Consider the following 13,588-nt stretch of genomic DNA (forward strand, 5'->3'; position numbering starts at 1 on the left):
GGTAAGTGGGGCATGGAGAGGGGATGCAAGGGTTCAGGGGAACATTTACCTCGGTCCTGGCGGAGGAAGAAGGGGGCCTCCAGCTCTGAGGAGGAAAGGAGCAGGGGTTCTGAGCCTCTTTATTGGCTGGGAGGCCGCAACCACAATCCCGCTTTGCACTAATAGGTCATATAATTCACTTTACTCTGAACTAGTAGCTAGGGAGAGGCACAGGCAAAACAGGAGGCGTGCGACACAACTAAGAACCTGCAGAGAACACCTGCTCTCCCTCTGACCCCGATACTTGCACTCCTGCCCCGCCTGCTCCTTCAACCTCCAGCCCAAACCCAACTGCCTTCCACTAACCTTCCTTGCTGCGACTCCAGCGTGGTTGTGCATTGTCACTGCTCTCCGCACTGCCAGGGAAATTCTCTCTCTACTATTTCCCGTTTGGCCTGGATGAAGATGTGCGAAGGCCCATTTCAACATGATGGATGGGGGCCCTCCTTGCTCAGAGCAGAAACAGTCTGAGGCAACCTTTGGGTGCATTCATTATAACGAAGACAAAAAAAATACAGCCGCAGATTATTAAGAGACGGCCAGCAAGCAGGGAGCTGAAACGGTATCTTGTCATTGCATCTTATACAAAGCATCGACAGACCATACCATTGAGAAAAATGCATTGAAAAACCCCCCATAGAATGCCGTTTTTTCAATGGTAAAGGGTTTAGTTTAGTAAAAAAGTATTTTAATGGTTTAAAAAACGGGGTTGGGGGAAACCCCCATAAAAAAAAATTCAATGGTATGGTTGTCAATGGTTTGGGTGTCGATGCAATCACTAGGAACCAGCTGAAACACTAGACACCCACTGAAAGGCTATGAATCCTTCTTTTTCAGCAAGGGGCTGATGTGAAGAAACCTGTGTTAAAAAGGCAAGGAGGTGATATCATCTCTGCTGACCCCAAGGCTTTTGAAGTTTGCCACGTAGGATGATGCCATAGATGACACATCTAGCATTATATAAACTATGCATGATTGAAAATACAGCGTGATCCTGCATGAATCAAGTTGATAAGCGTATATTCGCCCTGCTTTACTTCTTGAGATGAAAGCAGTATTTTACCACCTTCTTTCAGTCTGTCTGGTTATTGTGTCCGAAGTATTTACTTGGCAATTCCATCTAGCATAACAAATGCTTCAAGGTGCTAGAGCACATTGACATTCATGGAAGATGGGGGGGTTCAGGGACTAGCCACACACCCCAACTCCCACTCCTGCATCTGGAACAGGACTAGCTTTTGCATTTGTCGTTTTAAGCCTCCTGCCCCAGGTTGAGAGGGGTCTCATATTGATGAGGGAGACAATTGATGTTGCTCGGGAGAGTGTAGAGAGGACTACAAAAAAAAAGACACAGTCTCAAGTTTTGGTAGGAGACGGAAGCTTGAAAATAACCATACCACAGTGAAGGAAGCGAGTAATATTGCTGTACAGACTGCGGGGGTAAATGTCATTGCTGATCAGGAGAGTCAATACCTTAGAGGAGAGGAGGGTTGTGAAGTAAAAGAAGGAGAAGATTACAGATTAGAAGGAAGTCGGCGATTGAGAGACAGAATATATGTGAGCGTTAAGGGGGATTCAAAAGCATAGAGAGTGGGAGAGGTTTAGAACCCGAAGGAGAAGATGGAAAAGGGGAGATGCTTTACCAAGAAAGAGAAGACAGGGCGGTCCAAAAGGAAAAGATTGAATCAGGAGAGCAGCAGAAAGGCTGGATTGCATGCTGTATTCAGTGGATACTTGAGGTGACCCGGACGTACATCTACACCACTGAAGGAGACCATCAGTCCAAAGTAGCCCATATTAACCACATGGAACATCATTTATATTGTGGGGGGTATAGGGGGTAAGCCTAAGAGTGGTTGAAAAGAGTCCCATGCTGCCCTGTCCTTGAGTACCAGGGGTTAGAAAGCGATCCTTTGGTGATCTACCTTTAAAACAACAATCTTCAATCTTTTGGGGGTGTTAAAAAGAACACATCACCCTCTGCAAAGGAGATTTCACTCGATTATGGTGCCTTACGCAATCTCGCCCAATCTTGATTCAGAGCCCAACACGAGGCAGAGACTGCCCTGCACGATGTGTCAGGTGATCTCCTGGATATAAAACATGGCTGTTCCTCCCCCCTTTGCTTGATTTCCTGGGCCAGAATCATCAAACCCACTGACCCCTGAAGGATGCTGCAGAAGATGTGTGAGCATGCAGAGTGGACTAAATCCCCTTTGGTACATTACCTCTATTCAGGTGGACAACACTCAGAAGGCAGGATCCTTTGTGACACCGGCAAACATTGACATTACTCTGGGGCGGGGGAGGGGCAATGGGGCGGCCTTGTTTGATCCTGTGCCTCCCCTTCCAGCTAATCTTCCCACCAACGATGGTCTTTGCTGATTAAATCATCTCACAGTACTTCAGTGGAAATGCACAATGCATTGAAACCTTGGAATCTGATAAGATAGGCAGGCCACTGAGAATCCATTATCTTACTCACCTAGTGTATGGCCTCTGTTAAAAGGTGGAAGAAATGTGCACATGATAAGGTTTGCAACGGAAATAGTTCTGCTTCTTAATTGAATGGGCACGCTAGCATTAAGATCAAGATTGAGCGGCAGTAAAAGTTGAACTTTAGATTGGCATCCTGGGCTTTCCATTTACTGGGTATATTTCTAAACTGATGGTTTCAACACTGCAGCCAACACTGCAGCCACCTCCGAATATCAAAACCACGCTACAGATGGTTTAACACATAATGTTTTACACCGCATGGGCAAACGGAGGGACAAACAATAAGAACCATTGTTAGCAGCCCATAAAACCAGTTTTTCAAATATTAGCAGATATTTTCAAAATGACCTCATGATTCTTTGAGCAGTTGACAGGCGGTGTAGCCAGGTTATGGTCCTTTAGAGGTTATGGAGGTCAATATTAGCTATTTTCCTTCATGTTTATAACAATGGTGATGCAATGAAATATACTGTTTGTTCGAATCAACACGTTTCGATGCTCCCCAAAGGCTCTTGGATAAGTAACAGCTGAGCAGGGATGTTGCTACGTCTGGAAAAGATCCAGGGCTATGCTAATATCGGGACTGCCAGTGCTCTGAGTTAGCTAGCCTTTTGCTTGTAGCCCTTAATCTCCTATCTGTGGCTACAACTAAAAGACACATGTCGATGGCCCCCCCCCCCGCTCCCATCCTAGCGACGCCTCTGCAGCTGAGGATGTGCTATCTGGAATGAAGCTTTTGCATCTGTATGTTGTTGCCATCACTGCCAATGAAGCGTTTCTTTTTGTCCTAAGTGCTGTACGTTTATATGTATGCAGCAAAACCAGTTTGAGTTAAGGTGAATACGTTCAGTGCAACAAAACCATTGAAATTCAGCAAAAAAACCCTAGTGGAAGCACTGTTAAAGTGAAACAATCGGATGCAACGAAACCACTGAAATCCAGTGAAAAAACTTTCGTTGAAGTGACGTTAAGGTATCAATTTAATGCAAACAAACCCCTGAAATGTGGCAGGTCCTGGAAGTGACGCCACCTTAACTATGAGGTCCCCATTGCACAGCCCATAAGTACCCTGATGAGATCACAAATGACATCACTTATGGCATCATGAGTGACATCACTCATGGGTTACAAGGGTTCCGTTGCATTAGATTGTTTCGCCTTAACAATGCTTCAACTAAAGCCTTTACACTGAATTTAAGGGTTTTGTCATGCTATGCCGCCCACCGTCTGTAACTCTGCCTATTTTTCTGATAACATAACTGCTGTCATATCATTGGTTATCAATACCTGTTCTTGAGTTTCGCAACGTCAGGTTTATCAAGTATTTAATATTTTTTTTGTGTTCACTAGATAAGAAGGGTTTAGTAATGGTGATGAGGAAGAGTGAGGTGGAGTTGGTAATGGACTGTGACGAGGAAGACTGAAGTTGTGTAGCTGGGGACTGTGATGAGGAAGAGTGGCGTGGGGTATTTGAGGATTGTGATGAGGAAGTGTGAGGTTGGGTAATTGGGAATTATGACGAGGAAGAGTGAGGTGGCTTAGTTAGGGACTATGATGAAGAAGAGTCAGGTGGAGTTAGTGGGGGGATGTGACAAGGAATAGTGAGGTGCTGGAAGTGGGGCACTGCAGCGAGGCAATGTGATGTGGAGTTACTGGGGGCTGTGATGAGGAAATGTGAGGTGGAGTTACTGGGGACTGTGATGAAGAAGAGTGGGGTGGAGTTAGTGGGGGACTGTGCCGAGGAAGTGGAGTTAGGGGGTACATAGGTAAGATTAGGAGTGCCACGCCGGTCAAGTGGCACAGCGAGTAGAGCGCTCGCTTTGACATCTGTGCAGAGCCTGCTAACGCAGGTTCGAATCCCGGCGGGGCCAAACTCAGCCTTTCATCCTTCCGAGGTCGATAAATGAGCACCACACAATGTGGGTAATAATAAGCAGCGCTCAGATACCTGAGGGTTTGTAGCGCTATATAAGTGCCAAATTATTATTATTATTTTTATTTTATTTCTATTCAGAACTAGGGCGAGGAAGAGGGATGGAGGAGTTCAGGTAAGATTCATAACTAGGTACTCTGATGAGGAAGAGGGAGGTACAATAATGTAGCTATCTTCCTTCCTGACGTCAGGCATGAATCAAAAACTGCACTGTTAAGTCACGTGAAAAGCTTGTCTAATCATAACAAAGTATATAGTAAACAAGCATGGCCTTGCTCCAGTGTTTATTGTTTACTTTTTATCAAACTAATTAAGCAATTATGAGCTTTTTTTAACACATTTAACACCACAAAAATAGCCACCTAATATATCCCTCACACACATTTCAAATTAATTTTGGAAGCAATCCCTGTAATTTGTTTTATATAAAAAAACAGATTTCTGCCTAAATTAACTTAAAATACTCCTCTTACGCTAACTAGCAAGCGCAGTGATTGCCACATCTCAATATATTATAGTTTTGAAGTAATTACACTTTTTTTGCCGATTCTGGAACTATGAAAAAGGCTAAAAACTACAGCATTCCCAAGCTCCAAACCTTCACAAATCATCCTTTCTAACCATGCCACGTGCCCCTTGGCCTAAAAACTGCCACACTTACACCCCTTATATAATTTTAGGGCAGTTTCCAAAAATCATTCCAGAACTTGATTCTCAAATCGGGTAATGGCGTTTTTCAGAAATGAAAAACTTGGCACCAGCAACGCATCATGGGTGATATAACTAACATTTGAGTCCAGGGGCACACTAATCTACCCCAAGTATTAAAAAAAACTACTGGACGGATTTACACCAAACCAACAAAGGATTTCCCTTGAGCGCTTTTGCCCATCTTGTTTCTTACTTGGCGCAAATCCGTCCAGCAATTTTGGCTGTGCACATGAGCCATAATAGGACATTTCTTGTATTGGAAAATTAACGGAAAAGTGAAAAAAACACAATTTTCTTGACCCTTTATATATCTTTTGAACCATAGCACTGATTTGCACAAAATGTTCCAGTTCTTGGGGGCTCAAACTCCCTTTTGTTCACCTTTCTGCTGATCCATCCTACGGCCCAAAAGTTATTAGCAATAGAATGTTCACCTGTCCTATGAATGATAGGTTTCACCTTAACTATAGGGAGGCTAGCTCCACCCTTTAATAAAATATATTCTACTACAGTGGTGATTTGGTACATATTAAAGAGCATGTTAACCTATATTTATATTTACATACACTGACAATGTCCCCTGCATAACTCTGGAGCTGGGGACTGGCAGTGGGTTGGACATAGGGTCGGAAGCTACCCAGAGCTAGTGGATGCCATGCCTAGAGGAGGTAAACAGGGATCTCCAGACTACCATCATAGAGTAAGGGCCCATTGATGACTGTAGGGGCGGGCTCAAGCACCAGGCCCTTGAAGATAGTGCCATCTGTCTACCCCTGGCCCAATTGAAGCTGTCCCTTTCCTGATAACCTGAGCTTTTTGCCCAACATAAGAATGGGTACCTGCCCCTTCATGGAATCTTGGCTGCAGGGTTCATAAGTCATCAGATACTTTATAGATTCAATGTCACCCTACGCAGCTGTGCTGATAAAAAATTAACATCCTAGACAAATATTTTTTATCCATATTTTTCTTCAACGACACTGTTGGACAAATCACAGAAACAGGTGAAGGAGAAAAGCACGGCCCATAGGACCAGCGCTAATACAATCTTTGCACAAACAATGATTGAGAGCACGCTTAGCATGGTATGTGGGACATGTGCAGATACATTGTTACACCACCACTATTTTCCTAGTCACCTAGAGGTGTAGGAGTTACAAAGGGGCAACTGTCCTGCAAAGAAAGCTTCAATTACAGAAAGATTTCACTAGCTAGCCTATGGGCTTTCAGACACATGTCTTCACATGATAGAGAGGCATAGGGACTCACAGGAAAGTGAGCAGACTCAGCACCGCTTGAAGGGGGTGAGAAGAACAACCGTCACATGCCCTGGGCCATTCTGGACCCGAGATGGAGGCAAGCTTATCTTCTCTTATCTACGTTTGATAGTAGAGCTGAAAAGTTGGCACCTCTAAAAAAGAGAATTTGTAATGAAGCACCAAAGAGTAACTCTTGGTTTTCACCGGAACTTAAGATACTTAAAGTCTCGAATAGTAAGCTTTTCTATGAGTGGGAAGCTAGTAACTCTCCGTCGACCCAGGCAGCCTACAAAGGAGTGGCCAAAGCATATAAATCAGCTATTGTTGAGGCAAAAAATAAATACTTTTAATAGGAGAATTCACCAATCTGACATGAAGGAGCTTTTTAAAATCCTTTAAGAGCAGGAAATGCCTCATACACAGGATTCTGGCACTGTTGTTAAGGATGCCGGCCGGTGCTCAGCCATCCAGGAAGCCATGCAGGGCAAATTGTGCAAAAATTAAGGCAGATCTTTTCACAAGAGAGAGTCAATTGAAGGTATAGGTTGACGAAGCCAAAGTAGATTTTGCTAGATGCCCTCTCATGCCACAATTTAGTTTTTACTGATATCACAACTCAAGAACTATCAAGAATTGTGGCTCTGTTAAAAACGACTAAATGCAAATGTTATCATTAAAGCTTGCTCCTCTATTATGTTGGATGCCATTTGTAATTTTGTTAATGCCTCCTTTTCTTGAGAACTCGATGCCTCAGGGATTAAAAAATGCATGGATTACTCCCATTCTCAAAAAGCCAGGTCTTTCTGCGCATATGCCCCTAAACAACAGACCTATTACAAATACCCCGTTACTGCTTAATATCTTGGATCGGGTGGCGTTTGTCCAAATATCGGCACATCTTAATAAGTATGCCATTCTTAATGATCATCAATCAGGGTTCAGGCCGGGATTCGGGACAGAAACCGTCTTGCTTGAACTTAAAGCTAGATTGCTGGAACATGTGGATAATGGAGCAGCATCGATCCTGATGCTGTTGGACTTGTCGGCAGCCTTCGACCTGGTGGATCACTACATCATGCTCAGCAGGTTGAGGGACGTCGCTAACTTCTCGAGTGCAGCATCCCAATGGGTCTCGTCGTTTTTGAGTAATCAGGACTGCAGAATCTAGTGTGAGGAGGCAGAGGCCTTGCCCATGACCTTGATAGTTGGTGTCCCCCGGAGTCATGTATTTCGCCCTGCCTTTACAACATCTTTACAGTACCCTTCTTTGCTCTTTTGGAGCAAAGGGGGTTAGTGTTTACGAATTATGATGATAAGCAGTGTGTCCTCTCACTGGTATACATGATGTTGATGAAGCGCAGTTGAATACAATATATTCACTTATTGAGGGCTTGATGGTTCAAAATGACCTTGCACTGAATAGAAAGAAGACGGAGCTCTTGGTCGTTTGCACTCCCAACATGATTAGGAAACTGGGTCCAGCGTACAAATGTTTTCTAATTGAGGATAGGAGAATAGTGGCCTTAATGAAGGTTAAGATGCTGGGCGTCTTTCTTGATCAACACTTAAATTTGAAGGCTCATGTGGGTAGCCAGGTGTCTTCCTAAGCTTATTATATCAGGCTCTTGGCCCATCATCGTCCTTTTTTTCCTCAGGTGAATGAGACCATTACACAGGCTATTGTTGGTGCTAAAATTGATTTTTGCAGTAGTCTATTGTATGGAATCAATAAAGCTGAGACTAACCGGCTGCAGGTAATACAGAACAGTGCAGTGCGCGTTATGCTGGGAATTTCCTGAAGAGACCATGTCTCTGAGGCTAGATGTTCTCTGCACTGGCTTCCTGTGGAGTTGAGGTTTCTGTTCCGCCTATTGGTAATTGTACAGAAATGTTGACTGGGTAACATGCCCTTTTATCTTCAGAACCTGCTAAAAGAAAAAAGAAATACCAGAACAAAGAAAGCAGGCATAGGCAGTCTCCAAGCAAGAGTGGGATATCGGAGCATGAGCTGGAGAAACAAGGGGTAGGGGAAAGGGGGAGAGAAGGGCGGTGAGAGGAAGAGGTGGGGAGGAGGAGGGGGCTGAGGAGAGAGGGAGAGAGACTTTGAACCGTTTGCTTGGACATCCATGTGGTATTTATGTCCCTCTATCTTTCATCCTGCTTGGTGCAGAAATTCCAGTCCCGAGTGTGAAATGTATACATTCACAAAACTCTATTGGTGCAGTAAAGCCATCCTTAGTTTTGCCCCCATCGAACTAACAGTTTAGAGCTTCAGTGAATCCATGATTAATTGTGCCCTTCCCACATCATCATGCTTAGAGATCCCTACCCTCAGTTACCTGGCCCGATATGGCTGTTTGATTACAATAAACACTGAAAAATAGAACAACTTGTCTTGTGGCCACTCTGTAGATTTTTGGCAGTGTTGTCATTTGTGGAATTCACTGCAGCTACTCCAGTATCTGGTCTGAAGCCTTAAATAACTAGACGGAGTCGAGTGGGATTTTATTGTTTTCATCCTGGCCACAAAACCCAAGTTAGATCCCAGGTGTGGGAGGTGGAACCTCAGCCCTGACCAGCTGAACACTCGATACATCAGATCCAGTAGTGAGGTTAACCTCCAGAGCCTGGGATCGGTCAGACAAGGAAGGTCTTGGTGTGTGTGAAGTCCCATCCGGGGAACCTGATAACAACTTCAAACCGCAATAGCGGGCCCTTTTTTGAAGAACAGCAAGTAGGAAGATGTTTCTGATTTCTTTTGTTGCACTGAACAATTCCCTGCAGGGCTGAGCCAACTGCTGCGATGTCCAGAGAAGCTGGCACCAGCAGCACCGATCCAGGAGTGGTAACACTAGTTAGCTTCCAGACTGTTTACAAGCAAGAGAGCACTGATGAAGACAACTCCAAGCACAAGTCCAAGCACCACTCAATGTCCCTGCGCCTGTGTTATGTTAAGGTGGTGACCCAGAAGTGAACTTTGGTAAATTTGAATGGATTGCCACTGGTGCCCATTTGGTCAAGGAAAGCAGGACCACATCATTGCCCTTCCAGGATGCCTACCATGTCCTGAACATCAATGGCCAGACCGGATATGATGACCCCCGTCTGGAAACCCTAGAAACATAGGGATGGACAGCAAATACTGCCTGTTATGACTAGGTGATGTTCATGAGACATCTGAAGAAACATTACAACAGGTATCCTACCATATTAAAACAAAGGGGGGTCTGGGAATCTCTCTACCAGCACGAACACAGTCCAATGACCTGTTCTTGGGTGAATAACCCCTGGGAGAGACTCTACCAAGTCTTTAGCTCACTGTCCTTTTCACAGAGAAGAAATTTCCCCGCATATCAGCCTTTGTCCTGCCCAGGGGCAGTCCAGCGCCGAAATGCTAGGCAATTCTCCTCTGAACAAGAGTACCATCAGTAACCCCATACACGTGTTTCAGCCTTGTTGGGCATCATCAGTGAGATGAAACTGTTGCTTCTCTAAGAACAGTGAGCAAGGGGTCCACGTCTGGATTGCCCTGTTAACTTAGGGTGAAACCCAAAGTTAATGTATGCAAACAAAGGGGGGTCTGGGAATCTCTCTACCAGCACGAACACAGCCCAATGACCTGTTCTTGGGTGAATAACCCCTGGGAGAGACTCTACCAAGTCTTTAGCTCACTGTCCTTTTCACAGAGAAGAAATTTCCCCACATATCAGCCTTTGTCCTGCCCAGGGGCAGTCCAGCGCCGAAATGCTAAGCAATTCTCCTCTGAACAAGAGTACCATCAGTAACCCCATACACGTGTTGCCTTGCTCATTGTTCTTAGAGAGGCAACAGTTTCACCTCACTGATGATGCCCAACAAGGCTGAAACAGGTGTATGGGGTTACTGATGGTACTCTTGTTCAGAGGAGAATTGCCTAGCATTTCGGCGCTGGACTGCCCCTGGGCAGGAAAAAAAGGCTGATGTGCAGGGAAATTTCTTCTCTGTGAAAGGCACAGTGAGCTAAAGACTTGGTAGAGTCTCTCCCAGGAGTTATTCACCCAAGAACAGGTCATTGGGCTGTGTTCGTGCTGGTAGAGAGATTCCCAGACCCCCCTTTGTTTTGAATCCTACCATATTAGGCTGTGAATGGATGAATGGCAGAAAAGAAGACCATTGCCGAGGCCAAAGAAGAGTTGATCCTCATACAGCATAATTCTCTTGGACCATACAATGCTCAATCTGGTATCTCCATCAACCCAACCTGAAGACAGCTATTCACACAGCGACCAAAGCACAGAGGACTGACAAGTGATGACTGTAAGAGATCCAGGATCCTCTCACTGGACTCTAACGTCCGCTGCCCATAGAGTTTCAAACTTGACTCTTAGAACCCCAGAGCCTTGAATTTGTGAAACAGGAGAATGACCGGGTGAAGGACGGGAGAATCAGTGCTTTGACTCCCCATGGTCCCACTTTGATTACTTGGAGAGCACCCATGGAGACCTGGAAAGCAAGACCAAATTGAAGTGAATGCAGGCAAAAAGCTGGAACCCTTTGCTCTGGCCTGTTAAATTTTCCACCTCCAGGATGAAGGAAGCTTGGCTCATCATGCGGCTAAAACCCGGGACATATCTCCCTTGACATTGAAAGCTTACACTGGTTCCATTGAGGTTAAGGATGGACTTCAAGGTTCTGAGTACCATTCATAAGTCAGTCCCTGGCAGACATCACTGATGCATTAAACAATATATTAAGAGAATATTTCCCAATCCAAGATTTGAAGTCCAGTGCTCCAAATAAGCTGTGCTCAACCTGCTTCAAGAAAAGGAAAGTTGGTTTGTGATCCATCACCTCAGGAGGCTCGACCCTCTGGAATACTCTTACTTTCATCATAAAAACTGAAATCAGACACCTGATGTTTAGAACAATGTGAAAAACATACCTCTCTTCAGACAGGCCTACCCGTATTACAAAAACCCAAAGCTACCTTAACAGGAGCCTACCAAGCAGGCTTGCTGACCAAGACTTTACCTACCTCGTCTTCTCGGTCCAGCACTCCCTATCCTGGCACCATCCTTCTGAACGTCCATGTACAGAATACCATACCATACACTGACTGTTCCTTCTCGTCTGTATGTCTCCCATTAACCCGTCCCCTGCTCATACATGCTATGAATGCTCCGAGAATGGTGAACAACCGTTTGTTCTTCCAATTATTCCCTTATCTGTTCCCTATCCCTTGTAGGAGCCCTTCTACTGAGAACGAACAAGGCCAAATAACCTGTTCTCTGGGATTGCTCTCACTCATTAGGGCCTACAACCACATCTGCTCACTGTACTTTTCACAGAGGAGAAATATCCAATTGCATATCAGTCTGGTCCCACCCACAAGGATAGTCCAGCACTGAAATGCTAGGCAATTTTCCTCGGAACAAGAGTGCCAACAGAAACTCCAGACATGTGTTTCTGGTTTATCGGGCATCATCAGTGACGAGAAGCTCAGCCTCTCTAGGCACAGTGTGGCAGGTGTCAAAATTTAGATAACGCTTCCAATTTAGGATAAGACCCCACACAGCCTAAATTTGGCAGGCGATGACGACATTAAAAAGTGAATGGATATTTCTCCTCTGTGAAAGGTAAAGTGAGATATACCTTGGTTGTAGATCCTCCTGAGTGGTTGTAACTCATAGAACAAGTTATTTGACGATGTTCATTTTTAGTTTAGGTGCTGCCACACATTTGTATATGTATTTCTGATTGCGTTACCATTGTTTACATTTAAAGACATACATAATTATATAATATATGGCAATATTTAATTGTAGTACCATTTTTACAGTCATGATGCAAAGAAACTAATATGGAACTGTTTATCGCCTAAAGAACTACACCTAGCATTTACTGGATTTCGGCCCCTCAAAAAATCTATTAGAGGCGTTGAAAACATCTAACAGATATACATATCTCTAAAATAAAACTTTGTGGGAACCAGTTAATAGCAGTGAGGATGGGTGATCATTTCACATCTTAGTACCGAGAACTAGAACCCTTCATCTCCCTCAAACTGAATGGTCGGTTGAGTCACGTATGCCACAGCACTTGTGAGTCATGGTCTTCTCCTCATTCAGAAATAAAGTGATATCTTCGCTATTTAGTCACCCATATGTTAAAAAATGAACATTTACAAAACAACAAATATCTTCTACTTTTCGGCACCCGCTCTTATTGGTTATTGACCCTCTTAGGCTGGTTTGTGGACCACTACCAACACATATTTCTAGAGCTAGCCCTGCCTGTGAAACAAGTGAGTAAAGGTTGAGAACATGTTTACATCCACACGTGCCCTTTGCTCCAGTAAGGTCAGCCATTTTGTTTAAAAACCTTTATGAATGGTGACAATACTGCAGGGCTTAATTTGTGGATGTGTTTGCCATGGCACTTATTTCTGTTGTCTCAAACTCATATTGATTATGAAGTAATGATAGCCAGAGCATCCATCAACCCCAATGTGAAGGTGCGAGCTGCAGTTTATCCCCAAATGTGTCGACACTGTAGGGAGCAGCTTTGAGCGGTGGCATCAATGGTGGGGAACTGCCTGCCCCCAGTGTCACGAGCGTGCTAGAAAAATTTGGGCTCTGGCATTTATTTTCTTCCAAGTTAAACACTGCAATACTAAGGCCTTGTGGCACCACAATATTCCTTGGCAATTTTGCAGGAATGACACAACCCCCAGACGCGCTAGTCTCCTAGGTCACAATGCTTACCTCTTATCTCCCTGCATAGCAGTCCCATCTAAGAACAAGCGAAGGTCGAAATATTCGGAAAGATACATCGATATGCTTTTCCTTCTACCATTTTGGTAATCACCTGAAAAGAGAGACAGAGATGCTCACTGACAAATCGAAACCAATGTTGACAATATCCCTGCAGCCATTTTATATTTGGACCCATGTATGACATATTTGCAATCTTTTAATCCTAATATTGCTTTTTCTGGTAATGCCAAATACTGGAATACTAGGTGCAAATAACCTAATGGAGGAGTCTGCAACCTTTTCCTCAGCAGAGGTTTTAGAGTCTCCCAACAGCGCTAGTCAGTGCAGTCAACGGGGAGGGATCATGGGGGTCACGATCCAGAACATTCGGAATGACGCAGGTTGCAGAACCC

The 13,588-nt window shown here is 44.4% G+C and overlaps 1 protein-coding gene across 1 annotated transcript in view; it reads right to left on the reverse strand.

Annotated features, from left to right (window-relative positions):
- The window catches only part of VWF (von Willebrand factor), a 1,005,270-nt gene that overhangs the window by 898,254 nt on the left and 93,428 nt on the right, over positions 1–13,588 (reverse strand). The window contains exon 4 of the mRNA XM_069628335.1: positions 13,185–13,287. Within this exon, the coding sequence (XP_069484436.1) occupies positions 13,185–13,287 (103 nt within the window). The remainder of the gene's footprint in view (positions 1–13,184; positions 13,288–13,588) is intronic.

Source organism: Ambystoma mexicanum, chromosome 12 (assembly GCF_040938575.1).
Source record: "Ambystoma mexicanum isolate Mex_15411 chromosome 12, UKY_AmexF1_1, whole genome shotgun sequence".
Taxonomy (NCBI): Eukaryota; Metazoa; Chordata; class Amphibia; order Caudata; family Ambystomatidae; genus Ambystoma; species Ambystoma mexicanum.